The 23,498-nt window shown below is 42.3% G+C and overlaps 1 protein-coding gene across 1 annotated transcript; it reads right to left on the bottom strand.

Annotated features, from left to right (window-relative positions):
- Positions 1–14,053: 14,053 nt before the first annotated feature.
- Positions 14,054–14,866, bottom strand: LOC309555804 (BOS complex subunit TMEM147-like). Its single transcript, XM_082257971.1, has one exon. It carries the CDS (start codon positions 14,820–14,822, stop codon positions 14,145–14,147), a length of 678 nt encoding a protein of 225 aa, XP_082114097.1. The 5' UTR covers positions 14,823–14,866; the 3' UTR covers positions 14,054–14,144.
- Positions 14,867–23,498: the final 8,632 nt, after the last annotated feature.

Here is a 23,498-nt window from a genome sequence, read left to right as displayed (position 1 = left end):
TAAATCACACCTGGAAACATGTGACAGGCAACCTAATAGATCAGGCTCCCCTGATAAGCAGCAGGAGCAATAGATGCCTTACCTAGCACCTACCTAACTAGGAGGGTGCTACATATATTACAGGTCTAAATCAACCTACACATCTATTTGAACGGAGGTGGAAGACCTAGGTTAAAGAATTTATCCCACATCATTGCTGATAGTATTTCTTCTTTTTCACGGTTGACTTCAAGTTAAGTCAGTATAGAGAAATCTGACGTCGAGCCCCCTGGACCACAAGAGAGATCCTGGGGTGGCGTGACTATTCGGACGCTCCAACAACCGACACTATATACAAATTTATTTTCCTAATCTTTGTTATACATAGAAAAAGGATTTACCAATTAGTTTTGTACAACCTATATTCTGGATGAATGAAACTGCTATGGCAATACCTAGTTCTGTACTGTTCGTTCAACATCCTTCTGTTAAATGTTTGCAAGGAATGGCTATGTTATGTCATACTGTATTTTCATGTAAAAGTCAATAAAAACAATTTGAAAGAAATACAGAAACAAAAATCTAAAGAACATCTCATGTGAAAATGTGAATGAATAGAACAAAAATAAAGCTTCAAGAGAAAATAAAAAAATAAAAAAAAATAGCTGCAGACATGCACAGAGCTCAATTGCATGAGGGCTCAGGTAGGTAAAAGGGGGGGGGGGGGGTAAGAGTGTATAGGTATGCCTAATTGCAAGGAGTGCCTAAATTATGGTTGCAGGTTAGGGTAGGGTTATCAGTATCAGGGCCGATACTATGCATTTGTACGAGTATCGGTACTCAAGCAAATGCTCTGATACCGGAAACCAATACTTTCAGGCTTGGTTCTCCTGAGCTCCTCAGTTTCTTTTCCTTCAGCCTGCTGGGTTGTACAAAAGATAGTGATAAGGTGAATCAGGGTTTAATAGTATAGGTTTATTGCCCTCAGACCTTCTGGTCATCCTGGCCAGCACTGAATTAACCCTGTATGCCTAATGCAGCCTTCCTTAGGCTATAGAAATCCCAAAATATCTATTTAGCTAAAAAACAAACAAAAAAAGAATTCATGCAAATTATTGCGAATAGATGTGAGTAACAAATCATATCATGTGAGCAACATAATATACACTGCCCAGTCAAAAAAAAAAAGGTCGCCACCAAAAAAAAGGTCACACACTCTAATATTTGTTGGACTGCCTTTAGCTTTGATTACAGCATGCATTCAATGTGGCATTGTTTCGATAAGCTTCTGAAATGTCACCACAAGATTAATTTCTGTCCAGTTTTGCATTCATTTTTCACCAAATGATGGGAGAGTCCGACCACTGCACTAAGCCTTCTCCAGCACATCCCAAAGATTCTCAATGGGGTTAAGTTCTGGACTCTGTGGTGGCCAATCTATGTGTGAAAATGATGTCTCATGCTCCCTGAACCACTCTTCACAATTTGAGTTAGATGAATCCTGGCATTGTCATCTTGGAATATGCTCGTGCCATCAGGGAAGAAAAAATCCATTGATGGAATAACCTGGTCATTCAGTAAGTTCAGGTAGTCTGCTGACTACCTTTGGTTAGTGTGCATGTGCCTTTGGACACATGCAGTAGCAACCCAATAGGATAGTTACTGCATGCTTAGTTCAGTTAGTTGATTAATTAATTCCAGGTGGCAACTTTTTTTTATGGCTGGGCAGTGTATAAAGACAGAAATCCATACAAAAAAAGATTTCCACATAGATTTTCCAGTGTTCTACAACGTTGTGGTCATATTTTTTGGAAGGGCTTTTGTTTTTATACTGTATATTATGTTGCTCACATGATATGATTTTTTACACACATCTAGTCATGATTATTTGCATGAACTGGTTAATTTAATGCCACAATGCAGCACCATTAGGTGTGTATATACAGCTATCTTGTATTCAGGTAATAGTGAGAGTAGCTGTATGACTATTTTTTTTTTTTAATTTTTCCACATAACCCAGTTTTTAATTTTTAAGAAACAATGCACAGTTTAAAAAGGTTTGTATTAGGTTTATAGAGTAATTGTGTGCAGGGGTACTAACAATTAAGCCCCGTACACATGATGAGAATATTGGAGAAATTATTGTCTATATCAAAAATGTAGAGGTTACTTAACTTACGAACATTCTTGTATGATAGAATACAACTTCGGAAGTGACGTAATGTATTGTATTTGTCAGGGGCGTAGATAAGTGAGGGGTCAGGGGTGTCCACCCCCCCCCCTCCCAGAGCATCAGTCTATTTCACAGCAGCTAGGCTAGTGTAGCCTATCAGCTGCGGGAGCCGCACTGCCACTGGGAAGACCACCTGTCTCATCCACGAGGCTGAAAGGCAGGGCCCGGCTCGGACTGGGACGCTGGATACCAGATAAAAATACAGTACATTTGTTCCCAATGTGCCGGCATTGTTAAACAACATGTTGGTACACAGGAGGGCCCATATGATGTCAGGAGGGAGGGAGGAGGGCACTTTTCAAAAGCTTCCGCTACCTATTGGCTGAGAAGGCAGCAGGGGGCGGTGCTGCTGGCTCCTTAGCCAATGGGTACACAAAGTGCATTGTCCTTCCCTTCAAATTCATCCTGCAGGCTTCTTGTCTTGGTGTGGGAAGAAGCAACTCTGATGTGGAAAGACGCATAAACAGAAGCTGCAGAACTGCATGCAATGAATGAACTTCCTGCAGTGATCGAAGTGAGGGAGAAGAAAAGTTACTGTCACTTTCTCCTTTTACTCCGGCATCTTTGACCCCCAGATATACTTCCCTTCCCTCTGTGTACTGCATGGCTCCACATGTTCCCGCAAGACCATGCTAGAATCAGACACTCACATACCGATCCTCATCCCCCCTTTCCAGTTCACTTTCTCCTGTTACTTTCTGCTCTCTACAAATATAAATCTGCACTGAAAAAGTCCTACAGCCTCCAGTCTCAGATGTGGGCATTACACCCTAGGAGTCTACACACTGACTGTCTGCATCCTGATATATTCTTTGCAGTCCTTTAAGATGACTTTTTTTTCTTCCAGCCAGCAGGCTAGTATAGTACTAGAGTGAGACACAGGCTGCAGTGTTTGCTATACTGTTACTACTTTTGCCAGGAGTAGTAATTGTATACAGTGCAAACACTGTCTGTAGCCATAAATGATACAGCCACAACACCTGTAATCATCATTATCATGGGAATTATCACACTGTACAACCTATATACAGTACAAACACATGCTGTACAGTATGATCATCAGCATGATAACAGTGGCCTGTGGCTGTATCATTTATGGCTGCAGACAGTATTGCATTGTATATTTTTACTCAGGGCTTTTATTTTCAGCTGAAATGTGGCACTCCTGGACACTGTACTCTGTGCGTAGCACACCTTGGACCCTGCACTCTGTGTGTAGTACACCCAGGACCCTGCACTCTGTGCGTAGCACACCCTGGACCCTGCACTCTGTGCATAGCACACCCTGGACCCCGCACTCTGTGCGTAGCACACCCTGGACCCGGCACTCTGTGTGTAGCACACCCTGGACCCTACACTCTGTGCGTAGCACACCCTGGACCCCGCACTCTGTACATAGCAAACTATGGACCTATGGACCCTGCAATCTGTGTGTAGCACACTCTGAATTTTGCACTCTGCACGTAGTACACCCTGAACTCTGTACTTAGCTTAGTCCTGAACTCTGCACATTGTATGTAGCGCACTCCTGAACTCTGCACTCCTTATGTAACTCATTCCTGAACTCTGCACACTGTACATAGCACACTCCTGAACTCTGAATTTCTTGCGTAACTCATTCCTGAACCCTGCACTCTGTACGTCACACACAGTAACCCTGCAAAAAACACAATTAAAAAAAATACTCAGCATTCGTAAGAGTGTGTGTATAAATATTTACTATATATATACTGCGTGTGTGTATAAACACATACACGTGTGTTTGAGCTTTGGTGGTGCACACCCTAATGCAATAGGCTGCGCACACCTATGGTTACTAGGCTGGACATCTGCACTCCAGTAACCACCTCTAATATACAAAAAGTTTAATCACAGTGAAAGTAGGGGAAAAACGGTTGATATGTTTCATGCTGAACTAACGCTTACTCACAATGCAATGTGTTATGGATGCATTATAAGTAAGCGTTAGTTCAGCATGAAACGTATCAGCAGTTTTTTCTCCTACTTTTATTGTGATTGCTGTACTTTTAAGAACATTTTTGTGGAGAGGGATTAGATTGCTTGTCAGTTTTTATTGCTGCCTGTGCCCCCCTTTAGGGAGATTCACCCTCTCTGTTTGTTCTGTTTTCTATAATCATTAAAAGTAAAAGTAAAAAAAAATCTAAAATTTGGGTTGTCCCCAGAACAGTAATAGAGGGGAACCTTCCAATGAACACTAGTTCTGGTGACCTGGGGCCTTGAAGGAAGGGAAATCTCCACAAGAGGATGCAGATGGTGGAACAAAAAAAAACATGACAGAGTGATAACCCTCCCTTGCTCCACCCAAAAAGAAAAGAAAAGTTTTAAAGGTGGCTACTGGAGTGCAGATGTCTGGAGTTTTTTTTTTCTTATGAACTGAGCACCCAGTGAATGTGAGTGGCAGATTGGTATAAACCAACCGGGAGCGGCGTTCATTCTTTTGTTATTAGGCTGGGTTCACATTGTCCAATGCTCTGAAAAGTGATCCACAGTGGATTGTTTTTCAGAGTAATGCTCCTTTTAGGTGTTCAGGAGGTGACCCTGTTGTCCCCTGAATGCCCGTTTCTGCAGCCAAGTGGCAGTGCATAATGGTGCTAATGCACTGCAACCACAAGCAAAGTGTTTGTCTTACAGTTGTGGCATGGCCCCATTGACTTGAATGGCTAAGTATGATAGTCAACTCAATGTGCTGTGTCAAATTTTCTATGCATGAAATGCAAAATTGTCACAGCCATGGCATGTGAGTAGCCTCCAGCTGTATTTCAAATTCAAGGTCGTGGCCAAGGGGCAGTGAAACTGGGGCTTAGCTGCAGTCTGTGCTGGGCCCCATGATTTCTAATGGGGGCCCTGCTATTAGAACAGTGAAGAGAATAGCTGATTCACTGCATCGACAGCTTGATTTGGCCCCATCCAGAGGCAAGGAGAAAGTGCAGGGGGGAGGCATTTTGGGAAAGTAGAACGAATTGTTGGGACCCACGAGCAGGAGCCTGCAGATAGAGCCAGCAGGGACTGGGCAGCAAGTTGCCTGCAGTACAAGAGAAGTTTGGTGGAGACAGAGGACTGCAGCAGAGAGTGCTGTGCACAAAATTAGATGAGACATGAGTTGTGCAAGCCAGGGGGGAGAGTAGCTGTGCAGGGAAAACCACCTGGAAACAATGGCAAAGCCTGGGGACACACAGAGGCAAAGCAGCTCTCTCTGTACTTGGTTAGGTCACCCCAATTATCCAGAAGCTCACCCCTAAATACAAAAAAAGCCCCTCTATAAACAGCCTAACAGACTGACCTAGAAACCAGACATTGAAGCCATGTTTACTATTTGCTTCACTAACAGATGTGCCTGCTGGGGGTACTGTATATACTGTATGCACACCACAATTTGTCACAGCGTGGCAGGCGTGCTCATAATTGTTCTCTGAGTACTCAAGGCTAAACCGGGAAGAAAAATTATCTACGACAATGGTATTTGTATTGTATTTTCGGATAAAAACTGTGCTGATTAAATGAAAATCATGCAATCTGGTTTTGTACAATAAAAATTTTTGTGTTTGTCTCTTAATAATTTTGGATCAACTGTCATCATTGGCTCTCAAAAGCTGTCTACTAACAATTAGATTATCGTATAATCGCTTTGAAAGAGAAATTTTTAATCCGATTTTCTGATTGTGTGTACTAGGCTTTATGCCATAATATAAAATATTATGGTGGTCACTATTATTGCTACTAGACACTTGATTTATTTCCTTTTACTGACTACTATGCCACCTCTTTCAGCAATTGTTGGTGGTGAAGGGATGGATGAGTTTTGAATGTACAATGAGGCCCAGAGATCTGAGATGCTAAAAAAAGACTGTTGGGCTACCAAGGACACAATGAAAGCTGGGAAAATTATGAAATGGGAAATGAATGGTAATTAATAGTAAAAGGCATTTTCTTGCCCTCCTGCTACCTGTCGTTGAGTTATGCATACGTGAAGATCAATAGGAGTAGAGAAGGGAGCCCCCTCAAATTTTTACTATGGGCCCATGATCTATAGTAAACCCCTATCTGAAAGATATGTTTAGAACATATCTATGAATTAAAAAGAATTACTATGAATTTCATTCTGAGTATTCTTGGTGAGTTGATGCTGCCTTTGGGTCTTAGTTGAGTCAGCAAGTTATTATATTGGCCACACTGATTTGGTCTGAAGAGGTCTTGGTCTTTTTCTGTGTGCAGCAACCCCCCTCAGCCCCCCTAATACTTACCTGAGGTCCATCTAGATCCAGAGATGTTGCAGGAGTGTCTTGGCTGCCCGGGAGTCCCCTCCTCTTAGGCTGAGACCGCAGAGTGGCGCCATTGGCTCCCACTGCTGTCAATCAAAGTGGCTCCGTGTCTGAATGGACACAGGGAGCTGTGGCTCGGGTGCCCCCATAGCAAGCTGCATGCTGTGGGGGCACTCAACAGGAGGGAGGGGCCAGGAGCACCAAAGAGGCACCAGAGAAAACCACTTCACAGAGCAAGTATAACATGTTTTTTATTTTTAACTAAAAAATGAGACATTTTAGTATCAGTTTAAGCCCTTGTTTACACTGAATCCAAATTTCAAATCATGTGACTTAACTTGAAATCTGTGTGACTTCATGCACAGATGTATATGCAAGTTGTACCTGAAATCGCAAAAAATAGTGCAGGAAACTTTTCTTCAAATCAGTGCGGCACTGCAAAGCCGGAGTAACACCGGTTTGAACAGTTCCATTGCCCACCATAGGGTGCCATTTGTCATGCAATTTGGACCTGTTAAATCCCATGACAAGTTGCACCGGTGTGTGCGGGGGCTAAAGAAACATTTGAAACAGAACACATGTGCAAAGGAAAAGAGGCAATGTAAGACTACCAGGTGTATCAAATTCATCTGCATACAAAGGAACATAGGAATTACTGTCAACATATGAAATATATATCTAGGAAAAGAGTATATACTTTTCTAGGAACTCCAGGAGGCCCTAAAATTCTCCCTTTTAGTGGGCCTGTCCTCTCACTGCAAGGATTAACTGCTTGTTTCTCTGTAGGAGATTTGAAAAAGCAGATTTACTTACCTGATTATTGTTCCCTCTGGCTTCTCTGCACTGCTAGACTGGTCCCTGCAGCTTCTCCCCTATGCTTTAGCAATCTAAGGTCCTCTAATGTCCAATAGCCCTGTACTGGACACAAAGACGACGAGGGACAGTCCACAGGAGTAGCACCATTTGCCAGAGAGCAGAGAATCAGGTACAGTGCCTTGCAAAGGTATTCGGCCCCCTTGAACTTTGCGACCTTTTGCCAGATTTCAGGCTTCAAACATAAAGATATAAAACTGTAATTTTTTGTGAAGAACAAACAACAAGTGGGATACAATCATGAAGTGGAACGAAATTTATTGGATATTTCAAACTTTGTTAACAAATAAAAAACTGAAAAATTGGGCGTGCAAAATTATTCAACCCCTTTACTTTCAGTGCAGCAAGAAGTTCAGTGAGGATCTCTGAATGATCCAATGTTGACCTAAATGACTAATGATGATAAATAGAATCCATCTGTGTGTAATCAAGTCTCCGTATAAATGCACCTGCACTGTGATTGTCTCAGAGGTCCGTTTAAAGCGCAGAGAGCATCATGAAGAACAAGGAACACACCAGGCAGGTCCGAGATACTGTTGTGGAGAAGTTTAAAGCCGGATTTGGATACAAAAAGATTTCCCAAGCTTTAAACATCCCAAGGAGCACTGTGCAAGCGATAATATTGAAATGGATGAAATGGAAGGAGTATCAGACCACTGCAAATCTACGAAGACCTGGCCGTCCCTCTAAACTTTCAGCTCATACAAGAAGAAGACTGATCAGAGATGCAGCCAAGAGGCCCATGATCACTCTGGATGAACTGCAGAGATCTACATCTGAGGTGGGAGACTCTGTCCATAGGACAACAATCAGTCGTATACTGCACAAATATGGCCTTTATGGAAGAGTGGCAAGAAGAAAGCCATTTCTTAAAGATATCCATATAAAGTGTTGTTTAAAGTTTGCCACAAGCCACCTGGGAGACACACCAAACATGTGGAAGAAGGTGCTCTGGTCAGATGAAAAACGTTATGTTTGGTGTAAAAGCAACACAGCTCATCACCCTGAACACACCATCCCAACTGTCAAACATGGTGGTGGCAGCATCATGGTTTGGGCCTGTTTTTCTTCAGCAGGGACAGGGAAGATGGTTAAAATTGATGGGAAGATTGATGGAGCCAAATACAGGACCATTATGGAAGAAAACCTGATGGAGTCTGCAAAAGACCTGAGACTGGGACGGAGATTTGTCTTCCAACAAGACAATGATCCAAAACATAAAGCAAAATCTACAATGGAATGGTTCACAAATAAACATATCCAGGTGTTAGAATGGCCAAGTCAAAGTCCAGACCTGAATCCAATCGAGAATCTGTAGAAAGAACTGAAAACTGCTGTTCACAAACGCTCTCCATCCAACCTCACTGAGCTCGAGCTGTTTTGCAAGGAATGGGCAAAAATGTCAGTCTTTCGATGTGCAAAACTGATAGAGACATACCCCAAGCGACTTACAGCTGTAATCGCAGCCAAAGGTGGTGCTACAAAGTATTAACTTAAGGGGGCTGAATAATTTTGCACGCCCAATTTTTCAGTTTTTTTATTTGTTAAAAAAGTTTGAAATATCCAATAAATTTCGTTCCACTTCATGATTGTGTCCCACTTGTTGTTGATTCTTCACAAAAAATTACAGTTTTATATCTCTATGTTTGAAACCTGAAATGTGGCAAAAGGTCGCAAAGTTCAAGGGGGCGAATACTTTCGCAAGGCACTGTAAATAAAATGCTTTTACTGTCCCCCAGACTAAACAAAGTAATAATAAAAAAAGATCACATTTTTGCCACAAGTCTTTAGAAAATGAAGATCATTTTTCTCCACACAAATATGACAATTTAATAAGATATTTCTAACAAACAGCATGAGTGCAATACTCTCCTAAGTACAGGGTTACCATATGTGTAGGATTTGTTCAAAGCCTAGCTGCATAGAGGGGTCCAAAATCTAAGGAGCCTCTTCATGCTTTCAAGGAGAAAAAATTACATTTAATTTCCTGATTTCCTGATTATCTGTCACATTTATCACCAGCATGTACCACACTGCTCGTGCTTGCCTGCCGCAGTTCAGTAGGATGTTCAGTGCTTCGTGACATAGTAAGCTTGACTCTATTATACACTATATGCATAATTATTTGACATGTAAGTATTTTGACCAAATCATAATTTTTATGCTTAGTGTCCAACTCTAAGCTGTATAAACTTGAATGCCTTTTGGATTTAACCACTTAAACCCCGGAGGATTTGGCTGCTCAAAGACCAGGGCCTATTTTGCGATTCGGCACTGCGTGACTTTAACGGACAATTGCGCGGTCGTGCGATGCTGTACCCAAATGAAATTGATGTCCTTTTTTTCCCCCAACAAAGCTTTCTTTTGGTGGTATTTGATCACCTGTGCGATTTTTACTTTTTGCGCTATAAACAAAAAAAGAGCTACAATTTTGAAAAAATAACAATATTTTTCAAATTTTTTTATATGAAATTCCCCCCCAAAAAATTTAAAAATCAAAATTTTTTAACATTTTAGGCCAGTTTGTTTTCTGCTACATATTTTTGGTGAAAAAAATCACAATAAGCGTATTTTGATTGGTTTGCGCAAAAGTTATTGCGTTTACTAACTACGGGAAAGATTTATGTCATTTTTATTGTTTTTTTTTAACTAGTAATGGCGGCGATCTGCGTTTTTTTTTTTTTTTGCAGGACTGCGACATTGTGGCGGACAGATCGGACAGATCGGACCCTTAACTGACATTTTTGACACTTTTGGGGGTACCAATGACATTACTACAGTAATCAGTGCTATAAATATGCACTGTTACTGTACTGTAAAAAGGACACTGGCAGGGAAGGGGTTAACTTTATTGGTGATCAGTGGGTTAAATGTATCCCTAGGGGTGTGATTCTAACTGTGGGGGGGGGCGTGGCTTGTGATGTAACCACAGAGACATACGATCCTACATAGCAGGTTCGTATGATCTCTGCGGTTACACCAGGGTAAATGACAGGCGGCTTTGTTTACATTAGCTGCCTGCCTTTCTCCCTCTCCAGCGGAGATCATTAGTAGGGGTGGGAGCGTGCCTCCGGCGACGCACGCTCGCCCCCTAGAGGCTCGTGGGCGAGCGACGTAGTACTAAGTCGATTTGCCCAGTAGGGGCTGACTGCCACAGTAAATAGTCGTGTGGCGGTCGGCAAGTGGTTAAGCATATCAGGTGATCTGTATTTTTGTAATGCGGAAGGGTGTGACCAAAAGAGATCAACAAGTTATATCAAGGTGTGCATCATTATTAGGCAGTTGCTTTTCCTCAGGCAAAATGGGCCAAAAAAAAGAGTTAATTGACTCTGAAAAGTCAAAAATTATAAAAAGTCTATTGGGGATGCAGCACAAATTGCTAAGATATTGGGGCATGATCACAGAACCATCAAACATTTTGTTGCAAATAGTCAACAGGGTCGCAATAAACGTGTTGAGAAAAAGATGCAAATTAACTGCCAAAGGATTTGAGAAGACTCAAGCGTGAAGCTGCCAGGAACCCATTATCCTCCAGTGCTGTCATATTCCAGAACTGCAACCTACCTGGAGTGCCCAGAAGAACAAAGTGTGCAGTGCTCAGAGACATGGCCAAGGTAAGGAAGGCAGAAACCTGACCACTACTGAACATGACACACAAGTTGAAAAATGAGGACTGGGCCAAGAAATATTTGAAAAAGTTTTATGGACTATTGAGATGGGAGTGACTCTTGATGGAGCAGATTATTCGCCCTGTGGCTGGACCGGTAACGGGCACAGAGCTCCACTTCAACTCAGATGGCAGCAAGGTGGAGGTGGGGTACTGGTAAGGGCTGGTATTATTAAAGATGAGCTAGTTGGACCTTTTCAGGTTGAAGATGGACTTAAAATCAACTTCCAAACCTACTGCTGCTTTTTAGAAGACACCTTCTTTGAGCAGTGGTACAGGAAAAAGTCTGCATCTTTCAAGAAGATCATGAAATTTATGCATCACACAATGGTCATGCTCATGCTCTCATGCATTGAAGTACTCCACTGCGTGGCTAGCCAGTAAAGGTCTTAAAGATGAAAAAATAATGACATGGCCCCCTTCCTCACCTGACCTAAACCCTATTGAGAACTTGTGAGCTCTTCTTAAACGGGGGATTTAGGGTGAAGGAAAACAGTACACCTCTCTGAACAGTGTCTGGGAGGCTGTGGTTGCTGCTGCACAAAAAGCTGGTCGTCAACAGACCAAGAAACTGACAGATTCCATAAATGGAAGGCTTATGACTGTTATTAAAAAGAAGGGTGGCTATATTGGTCACTGATTTTTTGATGTCAGAATTGTTTATTTGTAAATTTTGAGTTGTTTGTTTATTATTATCACTTCAACAGATAAAAAAAATAAGGCTCCATTCACACCTGGGTGTTTTTCAGTGTTTTTCAGCTCCAAAAATGCTCAAAAAAAACATTCCAAAACGCCCAGCAAGTTAAACCCCATTCATTTAAATGGCCCCTGTTCACATCTGAGCGTTTTGCAAAACGCCTGTAGCTGAAAAAAGTACATGAGCTTCTTTTTGGGCTGATTTCCACTGTTTTTGATAGATGTCAATGCCTGCCTCCAAAAACGCCTGAAAAAACGCCTGAAAAAACGCCTGAAAATCGCGGTAAAAAACGCTGTAAAACGCTACGCTCAAGTGTGAATGCAGCCTTAAGTGAGGCAGGAAACTTTTCATTTTTTATTTGGTTGCATAATAATTGTGCACAATTATAGCTGCCCAATAATTGTGCACACATAGATATTCTCCAAAGAAAGCCAAACCCTCACTTTTACTTTCTTAAATATTGAGGTGTGAGATTTATTAACATTTTGTATTGACTGAGAGCACTGCAGTTGTTAAAGAAATTAATCCTCAAAAATACAATTTGCCTTAATTGTGTACACAGTGTAATGCCAACTTCATCCATTGAATCAGAGGTGGCTTAATGGACCACTGCTTTCCTCAGGTTCATACTGCAAATCTATATTTAACTGGGAGGTTTCCCCGTTGTTGTCATAAGTCATACTACAGTAAATTTGAAAGGCACCTTCACCAGTGTACATTTATTGGTCATTTTTGCCAGTGGCTGTACTGGTACTTGATGACCCTGAACTGGTTCTGGTTGTAGATCAGGATAGCAGTTCCGGGCCAACAATGGTACTAAACGACACTGTACTGGTGTGGCTGGGGATCAGTTTACTAGTTCTGGCATTTACTGGCCTGGTGACACTGTACTGGTGTGGGAGTAATCAGGAATACTATTGCTGGCTTACAATGACTTTAGTGACACTGGTGTGGCAGCAAACAGGAGACTGTTGCTAGCTTATACTGGCTCTAGTGACACTGGCACTGATGTGGCTAGATATCAGGGCACTTTTGCTGACTACGCTGGCACTGGTGTGGCTAGCAATGAATCCAATGGAATTGGAGTATGCGCTTGTGAGTGCTATAGTGCATGTGCAAACACTGCAAAGAGAAGGCTGTCAGGAGGGAGCCATCTTACCGCCTATATACAATGGCCAGATGGCAAGTGGTTAAATTACCTACATTGCTGACAGCTAGGCTTTTGTAGGACAGAGGAGTCTGTGTATATAAGTATAGATGTTTCAGTCAGCATTTTTTTTAGGGTATGGTTAGAATTTTAGGAGGAAGCTTTTTTATCTGGATTAAACATTTATCCGCCATCTCCCAAGGAACATTAGTACCCCTTATTACTCATTCCCCAAAAAAAGTACAATTTAAATTAACACACCATAAGGAACCTGCACTAGTCTCTCCTTTACCCACAGGCCCTAAAACAGCCAGTTACTTCCTAGAAATATTTTGTTTTGGGTAGTATTTGCTTGGATGACAGAAGCAACCTAACTTCCGGCTGGATATCACAGGATTGCAAAATGTATTGCATTTATGATGGGATCAAGTCTGCCCGTGTACATAATTGGATGATTTTTAATATATTTGTGTGAGCCAACATTTCACTTGTCAGGTCAAACTGAATCATATAACCGAGTTTTTGATAGAGACAGTATAATATTTATTCATAATACATGCAAGCTCCTAATTCAGTGATTTTAGCAACACTGCGCAGAAATCAATCTGACCTATTCCATCCAGATGGTAGTTGTCTGCTAATGAGTTTGGCTGGCTTTCCTGATTAAAAATAAATAATTTAATTTTATGTACAGTAATTAAGAAACAGAGCCTTCTTAGGAACAAGTGCACAAGTCTTTTCTTAAGGTGGCTGTAAACCCCTGCAATGAAAAACAAAGCAAATCCTTCTTTAGTGTGTATTTGCCTCTATCCAAGGAACCAAGTGTGATTTCTGTCTGCTCTCTCTTCCCTTCCCAGAGTCACTTCTGACAGTCTATACTGAAACCAGGCAATTGCGCCCCCCCCCCCCCCCCCCATCTAGCACACAGCAGCTGATTGGCAGCCTCAGCTGTGTAAGTTTTCCATTGTGACTGTGTAGAGGGCATATGTACTTTCCCTCCACTCAAGTCTCAGATTACACTCAGCTTCTTGCTCTATGCTGTGCAGTGTGTGACGTCAGATCCCTGCTCTGTGCCTCCAAAGCTGAGAAATGCTGTCTAAATACTACACTTTATTATATAAAGTTGTTTTTTTAGCAAATTAATTTAAAACATAATAATACGTATAAAGTTTTGCTTTTCCCCCCAGTGCATTTTGGCATTCGCCTCCTTACCAGAACAGAGACGACGCAGCAGCCGATGGCCAGAGTTAGCTTATTCTGCGGCTTCCTCAGTTGCCGTGGACGAGACTGACAAAGAGGGTGAGACAGCATAGGGACAGGAGACCGGTGACCACGGCTTTCAGGAGGAGGGCAGTCCTGCTGCCCAGCAGGAAGATGTGGACGAAGCAGTCCATGAGGAAGGCTTTATACATGCTGAGTCCCAGGAGGACTGTTACAGGAAGACGGAAGTGAGTAGGGAGGTCGTACCACGTCCACATCCATACAAGAGCGGCTACAGCCATGAAATGAACCAAGCTGATGTTGGAATCGATGCTCATCTGGATGTATTTCCAATCAAATTCTATTCCTCGAGCACCAACCCACAGAGGTAGACATCTAGACATGACGAGCTCTGCCGTCGCCCATCCCATGGCCGCCACCATTATTTTATACTCTCCCTTCCCAGCATTCCTGGACATCACTAAATGTAGCCCCAGGAGGTCCGCCAGGTCAACCGTGGCCTTCATAAACTCCCCGATGAAGTCGTACGCTCCCACTGCTCCTTCCCAGGTTGGGAAAAAGGTCGCCAAGAAAAGCATCTTGCAGAGTTGTACACACAGGTAGGTGGCCCCGGCCTGCACACATCTCCAGAAGGCGTTGTACTCGGACAGGCCGCTGCACTTGTAGGTGATGAAATAAGGGAAATAAGCCAGAGCGAAACAATTCCCGAAATGGAAGAGCGTCATGGCGACCCTCCGCTACAGCCCGTCCCGGCCACCGTACCCTCCTGTCACCTCAAATACTACACTTTAAATGGCTGTACAGGGGAGATGCCTACAGACAAACAGATAAAACTCACGTAGGAGGTGGCTGGTCACTTCAGTGGGTATATGTAAGGGTTTACTTTAATGTCAATGACAAGCTTAGTAGCAGACCAAAAACATGAAAAAGTAGCAAAAAGACAAAACTAAGGGAAGAAGGCGATGAAGAGGTTTATAAAGAATAATTAGGGCTAACAAGTGATTAAACTTTTATTAATTTATTTTTAGTAGATTTACAAATTGCACAGAACACAAAGGCCTGTTTTACACATGTGCCACCCTCTAATGGGTGATCCATAGTGGATGTCATTAATTTTGAGTGATGACATCATTCTGAATAGCACCCCAACGTACCTTGTCGACAGAGGTGCACTACATAACAGTACAATATGAGGCAACTCATTAGTGCGGGTTTCAGTGAGGTTCACTGTCAAAAAGAGTGCAGATCTGCTTTCTGGGTGGCTGAGGTTTGTGCCAGCCCATTAATTTAAATTCGGATACCTATCCAGTGCATATTAATGTATGAAAAACATGCACGCTTTAATGCGTTTTGCCAGCTAGGTGTGAATCTAGCCTAAAAGAAAACTTTAATTATTAAAGTCAGTTTTATTTCAATTTTAAGGTCCTTTCTGAGTAACTAATGAGTAGCAGAAGCGGTTTGCTTTAATACTGTTGTTCTGTATTTTAAACATTTTACAGCCTTTATGGACAAAAAGCAAAAAGGAGAGAAAAAAGTGATAGATTAAGATGTGTTTAAGTTTGAGTTACTGAGCTATGTAAACCACATGCTTGTTTCAACAAAAGTGGCTACAATTTTGCTAGTAAATGTGTGAAATGGAGTCCAGAGAGCCACCTGCCTGGAAATAAATATGTAAAATATCACTATATGTTATTTCACATAATAAAAGAAAAACATAATTTAAAACTGTAAATTGAGCCTGAAAACAGAAAATGTCCTATCAAATACTTACCGTAATCTTCCTTTCCTGATGGACTCCTTGGCAGCATACGAATGGGTTAACCCCGACTCCACTCCTCCCCTATAGCACCCCACTCCCATAAATGAACCAGAGGCCACGTTCCTTAACTAGCCTACTCATGACTCTGGGAGGGAACTCTTGCTGCCATGGAGTCCATCAGAAAATGAAAATTACAGTAAGTATTTGATAGGAAATTTTCAGTTTTCCTGACAGACTTCATGGCAGCATACATATGGGAAACAACTAGCTATGCACACCCGGGTGGGCAATTACAGAACAAAAGAAAAGGGTTTAATTGACACTGTCAACCGACAGGATTTGCAAACCAAAAATTAACAGAAGATAAAGAGGCTGGCTCTACACAATAATGAGCCATAAATGTATTGATCGGGGACCACAAGGCTGCCCTACTGATTACATTGGGAACCACATGCTGCAAAGCCGCCAAGGATGTAGACACACTCCTGGTCAAGTGAGCAGTCACCATCCCCAAAGGAGCCAAGCCCTCTGCTCTGTAAGCCTGTTGGTTGGCCCAGACAATCCATGCCACAATCATCCTAGATGAGGCATGTTTCCCTTTGTCCTTTCCAGCAAAAAGAATGAACAGGCATTCTGAAGCCTCTTGTAGATATAACTTCACAACAGAGAGATTCCTAGAACCAAAGGAAAGCACTGCTAAGGAGTCAAACTCAGGATTCTCTGTTTACTAGACATGCTCTTTAACCAACTAAGCCACAATGTGACCTCTCTGATGTCTAAAGGACGCAAGTTAGTACTCCAAAAGTTGGTAGAACAATTTCTTGGTTTCCATGAAAGACTGATGTTCCCTTCGGAATTAAGTCAAGCACAGGTAAAAGTACCGCTCGATCTGGAAGAACGTGAAGAAAAGTTCTCCATGACTGGTGAATCAATCTCTGAGGCTTTTTATGCCGAGGTGATAGCCAGGAGAAAGGCCACATTGACAGAGAGGTCTTTAATGGAGACAGCCCTAGAACACTCCACTCCAATTCCCAAGAGGGAGTTGAGAACAAGAGGGAGATTACATTTGGAAAACCTCTGCTTACTTCGAGGTTTGAGCCTAGTTGCTCCCTTGAAGAATTGATGGACAGGAAAAGATGACTAGACCTGGAAACACCTGTAAAATCTGATAAAGCTGACACGTACTCTGAGGGAGCTGACCGATAGCACCAGATCTAAATCTGACTCAAGGAAGCCCAGAATATTTATAACTTCTAGATTACTACATGATCTGTCAGCAGCAGACATGTATTGCACAGACTTTGACCAGATTTTCCCGAAAAATTTCTGTTCACTCTCCTAAAATTCATGAGAGAGGAGAGGACTCTGGAGAAGCAGCCTCGGACCTCCAATCTCACGAACCAGACCGTCAGACATAACTGTGCTGGACATGGATGTAGAAAAGCACCCACTGACAAGTTCTGGCCTGATGAGAAGGGACACAGGGTTCCAGTAGACGAACAGTGCTAGCAAGAGGAACCATGGCCTAATTGGCCAATAAGACATCATTGCCACTACCTCTACAACTTCTGTTCAGGGTTTTCGTAGAAAACCTGATGATGACCAGGACTTGAAGAAACACACAAGACCCGCTGCATTTCCAATGATCTGTCAGGGCATATGCGCCTGAAAAAAACATCACATGTAGAGACCATTTGCTGTTGTCCAACTGGACTCTGGAAAGAAAGTCTGTTAGAATATTCTGGACACAGGGAACATAAGCCACAGGCCCAAGACATAATTGGCTCCGCTTCCTGTAATAGAGAACAGGCTGTGAGTCCCCCTTGCCTTTTATTGTAGAAGACCGCCGTAGTGTTAACTAGCCTAAGAGCACTGACGCTCCCTTTGTTAAATGGTGAAAGGCTTGTAGGGTGCAGAAGGCTGCCCCTAGATTCAGAATGTTCAACATAATCTTGTGAAATTGACAGCCCCGCCTGCCATGAGCTATCCCCGATAGGCAGCAAGTCCCCCTATCACGTGTTGGTGGTATTGGACATGATTGTGAACCAGGAAATGAGGAAATAGATTGGCAAATGAGCCAGTTTCTCCATCTCTTGACTGAGGTTATGTAGATGACCCGAATTCTGCTTCCTGGCTCCCACTGCTGGAAAAACCCCTTCTGGAAGGGCCGCCTTCGCTGGAGCGTCTAATTGACCATCGGATCCGTAGACACCATAGTGTTGATCATTTGCACACTGAAAGGCACATAGGTGGGAAGAAAATAGGGCCAGGAGTATTCTGTTCCAGAAAATGGGATCCAGAGACAAAGCAATGGTCCTCTTGATTATATTGAACTGAGCCTGAGTCACAAGAGACAGAGTGGGCTCCAGGTGTCTCTTTTCCAGAATCAGCCACTAGCCAAATTTTGACGCGCAGCTACCCTCTGTCTTGGGATAGTAGGATGAGAATATCCAAGTAACTATGCAGGCATATGCTCCTTGCTTTGATAAAGACCTTACCAGCCGATAAGATCCCTAAACACACAGGGTGATGTTGAAAGCCTGAATGGTAGACAAGCAAGATGGAGATGGTCTTGACCTACGGTAAACTGAAGGAACTTGTGGAAGTCTTCTACAATGGATACATGAAAGTAAGCATCTTTAAGTCTATTGGAAACCAGCCAGTCACTCGGCTGGACCCCCTATGAATCAGAGACAACATTTCTATCTTGAACTTCTCCTTTTGATGAAAATTGGTTTAGATGCGCAAGGTCTAAAATCGGCATCTGCAAGCTGCTCCTCTTCATGACCATAAAGAGAGGTGAGTACATGCCCTCTAATCTCTCATCCTGGGACTGGCACAGCAGCACTTTGTGACACCATTGACGTTACGTAATACAAGAGTATATGCTTCATTTTACCTCAGAGTAAGGCAAAATCTGTGTAAACGAATCCGAGATAAGGAGGACTTCTGATGGATCATGCGTGTCCTAAAAAGACCGCTTTGACGTTCCAATAGTGTGAGGCTCAAACTCAGTAGCTTCTTGGATACACGAGGTCAAGCTTTTAGCATTGTATGATGTAGTGCTGCGTTGCCTCTCTTAAAGTGCAATGTGACAAGTATAAATAAATCAATGGTATTGTGTGTGTGTCTTCTTATAAGTACAATTACACTAATTAGATATGCTTAAAATTAGTACATCTTAAAGTGCCATGATATTAATACAAACTTATACTACACACTGTAAAGTTGAATAGAATTAATAAAGTATTATGTGAATATAAAGTGCTAAGTGTCCATTCATCGGTGAAAAAACAGTGGTACTATAGGTGACTTGTGAAGCAAGATGGTGTCTCCACGTACAGTATATATGTAAACAATAACCATAAAAATTATTAAATAAATGGTGTATATAATATATCATAAAGTGCTCAGTGTCCACACAGTAACATGATATTCTAATTGGCATAAACACCAGGTGATATCTTCACATGTATCTTTATCATGTATCTGTATCTGTATTTGATACAGATACATGTGAAGAGATCATGACATCCTCACATTTCACTTTAAGAGAGGCAGCCCAGCACTACATCATACATTGCAACTTACTAAAGGCTAAGGATAAGCTTTTAAGTGTCAGCAGCAGCCTCACCATACATCCACGTTTCTTTCTGACACACCACCCACGATAGCGCGGGAGTCTTCTCTGTATTTTATTAAGCTTTTAGCATACTTCTGATGGGATATCTGGCCTCTTTACCAGCTTTTCCTAAAATCCAGATGTGGTCTGTTAAAATGTGCGACCCTCGCACGCTCTGTACTTTGTTCTCTAGACTGTGTCGTCTTCCAGCCTAGTCGGCGCAGGTTGTAAGGCAAGACCCAACTTGCCAACTGTGATCCGTGTTACGGTGCTGTCCAGCTTGCCAAAAGATGAATCTCCCTCAAAGGGATCTTACACTAGGCTTGTTAGAGGCTGGATTAGCAAGAGCATGCTCCAGCCATAGCACTCACTTTGCCGTTACTGACGGGAGCAAAAACCACGCCACTATGCGGATAATGTCAATTAGAGCCTCACCATGGAAAGACACTAGCTCTGGCTCCTGAACTACTGAATTTCTAAAAACGCTCTTCAATATTGCGTCCACATTCTCCTTCCACGTTTCCATCACTTTAAACATGGCCACAAGAGCCCAGGCCAACTTTCAGGCAATTCACTGCATCTTCCAAGGAAGAGCGACATGCTTGCTTGCCTCATCAAGGCCTCAACAACTAGAGTGGCAGCATTTAGATGCTTCGCATCCTTATCTCTGGAACAGATATAGCTTGGCCATCTTGCTCAGAAGGGAGGTATATCTCGTGACCTTGCATCACTAATCTAAAATTATGTCCCTTATTTCCGTTAGGAATGGAAAATTGGAATGCTCTCTCAAGAGGTGCTTAAATAACTTCCTCTTGCTTTGCAGGAGACTCTACAGGTTGTTACTCATGTAAACGCCCCCTTCATTGCCTTGACCAAAGGCGTCACAAGGGCAAAGGGACTCCTCTCGCTCTGCCTAACTTTCTGAGGTCTTCATAGATGGATGGCTTGGTTAGGAGGATTCCAGTTCTTTCTGGCCGTCCCTAGTGGGAGAACACGCTGTAACGGCTGTTGGACTTTGCGTGTGGCTTGCACCCCACTCTCTAGGGGTTTTCTGCACTACACGCCTCACCAGAGATTCAATTTTCTGGAAATCCCCATCCCCTTTTCCAACTGTAATATGGCTGTAGTATGGCTCACACAGAGAGTCCAGCATCCCCAGCAGGCTCCTTCCTTGGAGCGGCTAACATGGTGGTGGATGTGGTGCCTAAAGGAGGATTCAGAGCTTCTGTTATGAAGGCTGGACCTTTACGGTGACCAATGAGGACTACATCTGGAAGAAGAATGTTGATGTAGTGACCTAATGAGGTTTTTATCATCTTGTGCCGTGTATTGTCAATCTGACCTAGAAGGATTTAAAAACCTAAAAAGAAAACAAAATAGAGTAGAAAGGAAAGAATGAAAAACTCAAAAGGAGTGCCCAGGTAAGCGAGGAAAGGAAAAGTTTAAACTCACCCTTTCATCCCCGCTACACAAGGGCTTACCACAAGGGGGGGCAGTGTTACATCCGTAGTGTTGAAACTGCTCAGGCAACCAACCTGCACAGGTGATAGAACCACCAGGATCACACACACACAGGCAGCACACAAGGATGTTAATGCAGAGCATATACCTGTGATGATTGCCCACCGCATTTAGGGAAACTGCTGCAAGCTGCCCACAGAGAAAACCCAATATCAACAGTACTGACCGCTGACTGAATTTCTCTACTGCAATGACACCACTGCTGCCCACATTGCGCATGAGCTGAGTCCCTGGGCAGCAGTAACCCATGGACGCCAGGGGGGAAAAATGAGAGAGAATGCAAATGCACTCCAGCCGCCATAGGCTGGAAGACACTAGAACCAGTGAAGAAAAACAGACAAACACACACAACTGCTGCCATGAAATATGCTATATAAAAGCATACATCACCGCACACGGCATCCCTGCGACCATGCCTGGATCCAGAAGACGCTGCTGCACGGGACCAGGGTGTTTATGGCCACCTGCTAATAGCAAGGCTCTTAGGCCATACTGCCACTTTGCCTGCCAATGACCAAGCTTAAGCTCTTCATGGCACCACATCCATCGCCCTTCTTCACCCTGCTAATAGCTGGGGATTGCTGGAGACTCCACATGGCACTGAATACATCACCCTTCTCCACCCCGCTAATAGTTTGGGGCCTCCACGTTGCACCAAATTCATCGCTCCCTTCTGCACCCCACTAAAAGCTGGGGACTGCAGGAGACTCCACACGTCTTCCGGGGCACAGCTTGCCAAACAACCATGCTTTGATCGTGGACACTTCATCCAAGGTAATGGGCCATACAAACTATACGATTTTCTGAAGACTTTTTCCTTTAGATTTACCAAAACCATATAATATGAGGTCAAACCTAAACACTTTCAATTTGTATGCAATCTGGCAGGCCCTTGCACTACATAGAAAAGGTAAATCTGAAGGAAAAAGTCTTCAGAAAATCTTATAGTGTGTATGGCCATTAAGACTTCAACCATTCTGGTCCTTAGGAGAAGGACAAAAAAAAGGAACGGGGTCTCTGGCTCAGAGCAAAGATTTATGGGAGTGGGGTCCTATAGGGGAGGAGTGGAGGCGGGGTTAACCCATACGTATGCTGCCATGGAGTCTGTCAGGAAACCTATTTTAACGAGTGATCATTTCAGTACTGAAATCACAACATATTTCAACCTATACCTTCCAATATAATTTTACTCAATCACAAACACAATCTCAATTAGCAATAAACTGTAGTGAAACAAAGTAAAAAAAGTCCTAAAAATAACATAGATTTGGACAATATCCTAGAAACTGGCAATAAGCACTATTTTGTACTGGGTGTGAAAGAAAAAGTCCGGTACCCTGTCAGAGATATTGGTCATATTTTCAGGTTTTGTGAATTACCCCCAAAGTATTTATTTTTCACTAAAATTAAACAGCCTGCTAATCATTATGTTTCCCATATCTTTGACTGCAAAAACAAAAAATGCTGTAAAGAAAAAAAAGAAAGAAAATTAAACTGCTTTACTTCTCCCAGCTGAATAAATGTGTTCGAGTCTGCCCACGTTCTGTCATTAAACAAATAATTTATAGCTGGTCAGCACTCCTGGTAATTCACCTTATGAAGCAGTGTAACAAACCCCTTTTTTGTGTTCCTGCTCTGTAGCTTACTGAATTACTTGCAGCTGGTTTAAATCAAATACTCCCCCTCTTTCCTCTTTGTCTTTCCTTTACTCCAAAAGCTGGAATGGGTGTGTACTTTCTCGAAATCTTTTTTTTTTTTACTCTTACTAGAATATTTCTTTTGCCGTATAATATTAAGCAGTTGAAGAGACCGGTGAATAGTAAGGGCTTGTGGACTGTATATGGATTTTCTTTGGTGAAGGAGGCCACACGCTGGTCTGTTCCTGAATATGCATGATATGTTTTCTTTCTAGGAGGCCTATGGGGTCCATTCTTAGTCAATGCCAGATGGGCAATCTGACACATGTTCCTTCCCTTTCCTTTCTCCATGCTGAGCTATTTTTTTTTTTTTTTTTAGCTATTTTACACATCCTACACATACCACATCTACATTTTAAAGTGTGCTGTGTGCAGTATGTAAAATGAACATAAACTGCTGTGTGCTGGATTTTAATAGTGCTCTTCCAAACTGCTCAATCAATAATAGTGCTGCAAAATGTAACAAAAATAACCGCGCTAAACACAGAATAATTCAATAAAGGTGAAAAATTGAATAATTAATTAAATTAAAATAAAGCTGCAGCTACAGTGGGAAACACCAAGTTACAATAATAGTGCTGCGCTTCAAAACACAAATAAGATCACAAAAATAATACAATAAAAAATAATAATATAAAATTAATACAATTGATATTAGAAACTTCTTAACATCTCAATCACACTGAGTAAAACCTAATAAAACTAGCCATACATGTGATACACACTAATGAGTAAAAAGTCCACACGTGCCATACAAAGATAAAAATGAAAATAAATTGTGATGATCTTCCCCATCACTGAT

The sequence above is a fragment of the Pelophylax lessonae genome (genome assembly GCF_965119305.1).
Source record: "Pelophylax lessonae genome assembly, chromosome: 5".
Classification (NCBI taxonomy): Eukaryota; Metazoa; Chordata; class Amphibia; order Anura; family Ranidae; genus Pelophylax; species Pelophylax lessonae.
Note: the sequence above shows the minus strand (reverse complement) of the source record. Positions and strands in the feature narration are given on the sequence as shown.

Excerpts from the sequence above, each read along its gene's own strand:
- LOC309555804 (XM_082257971.1), bottom strand. The coding sequence starts at position 14,822 with ATGACGCTCTTCCATTTCGGGAATTGTTTCGCTCTGGCTTATTTCCCT.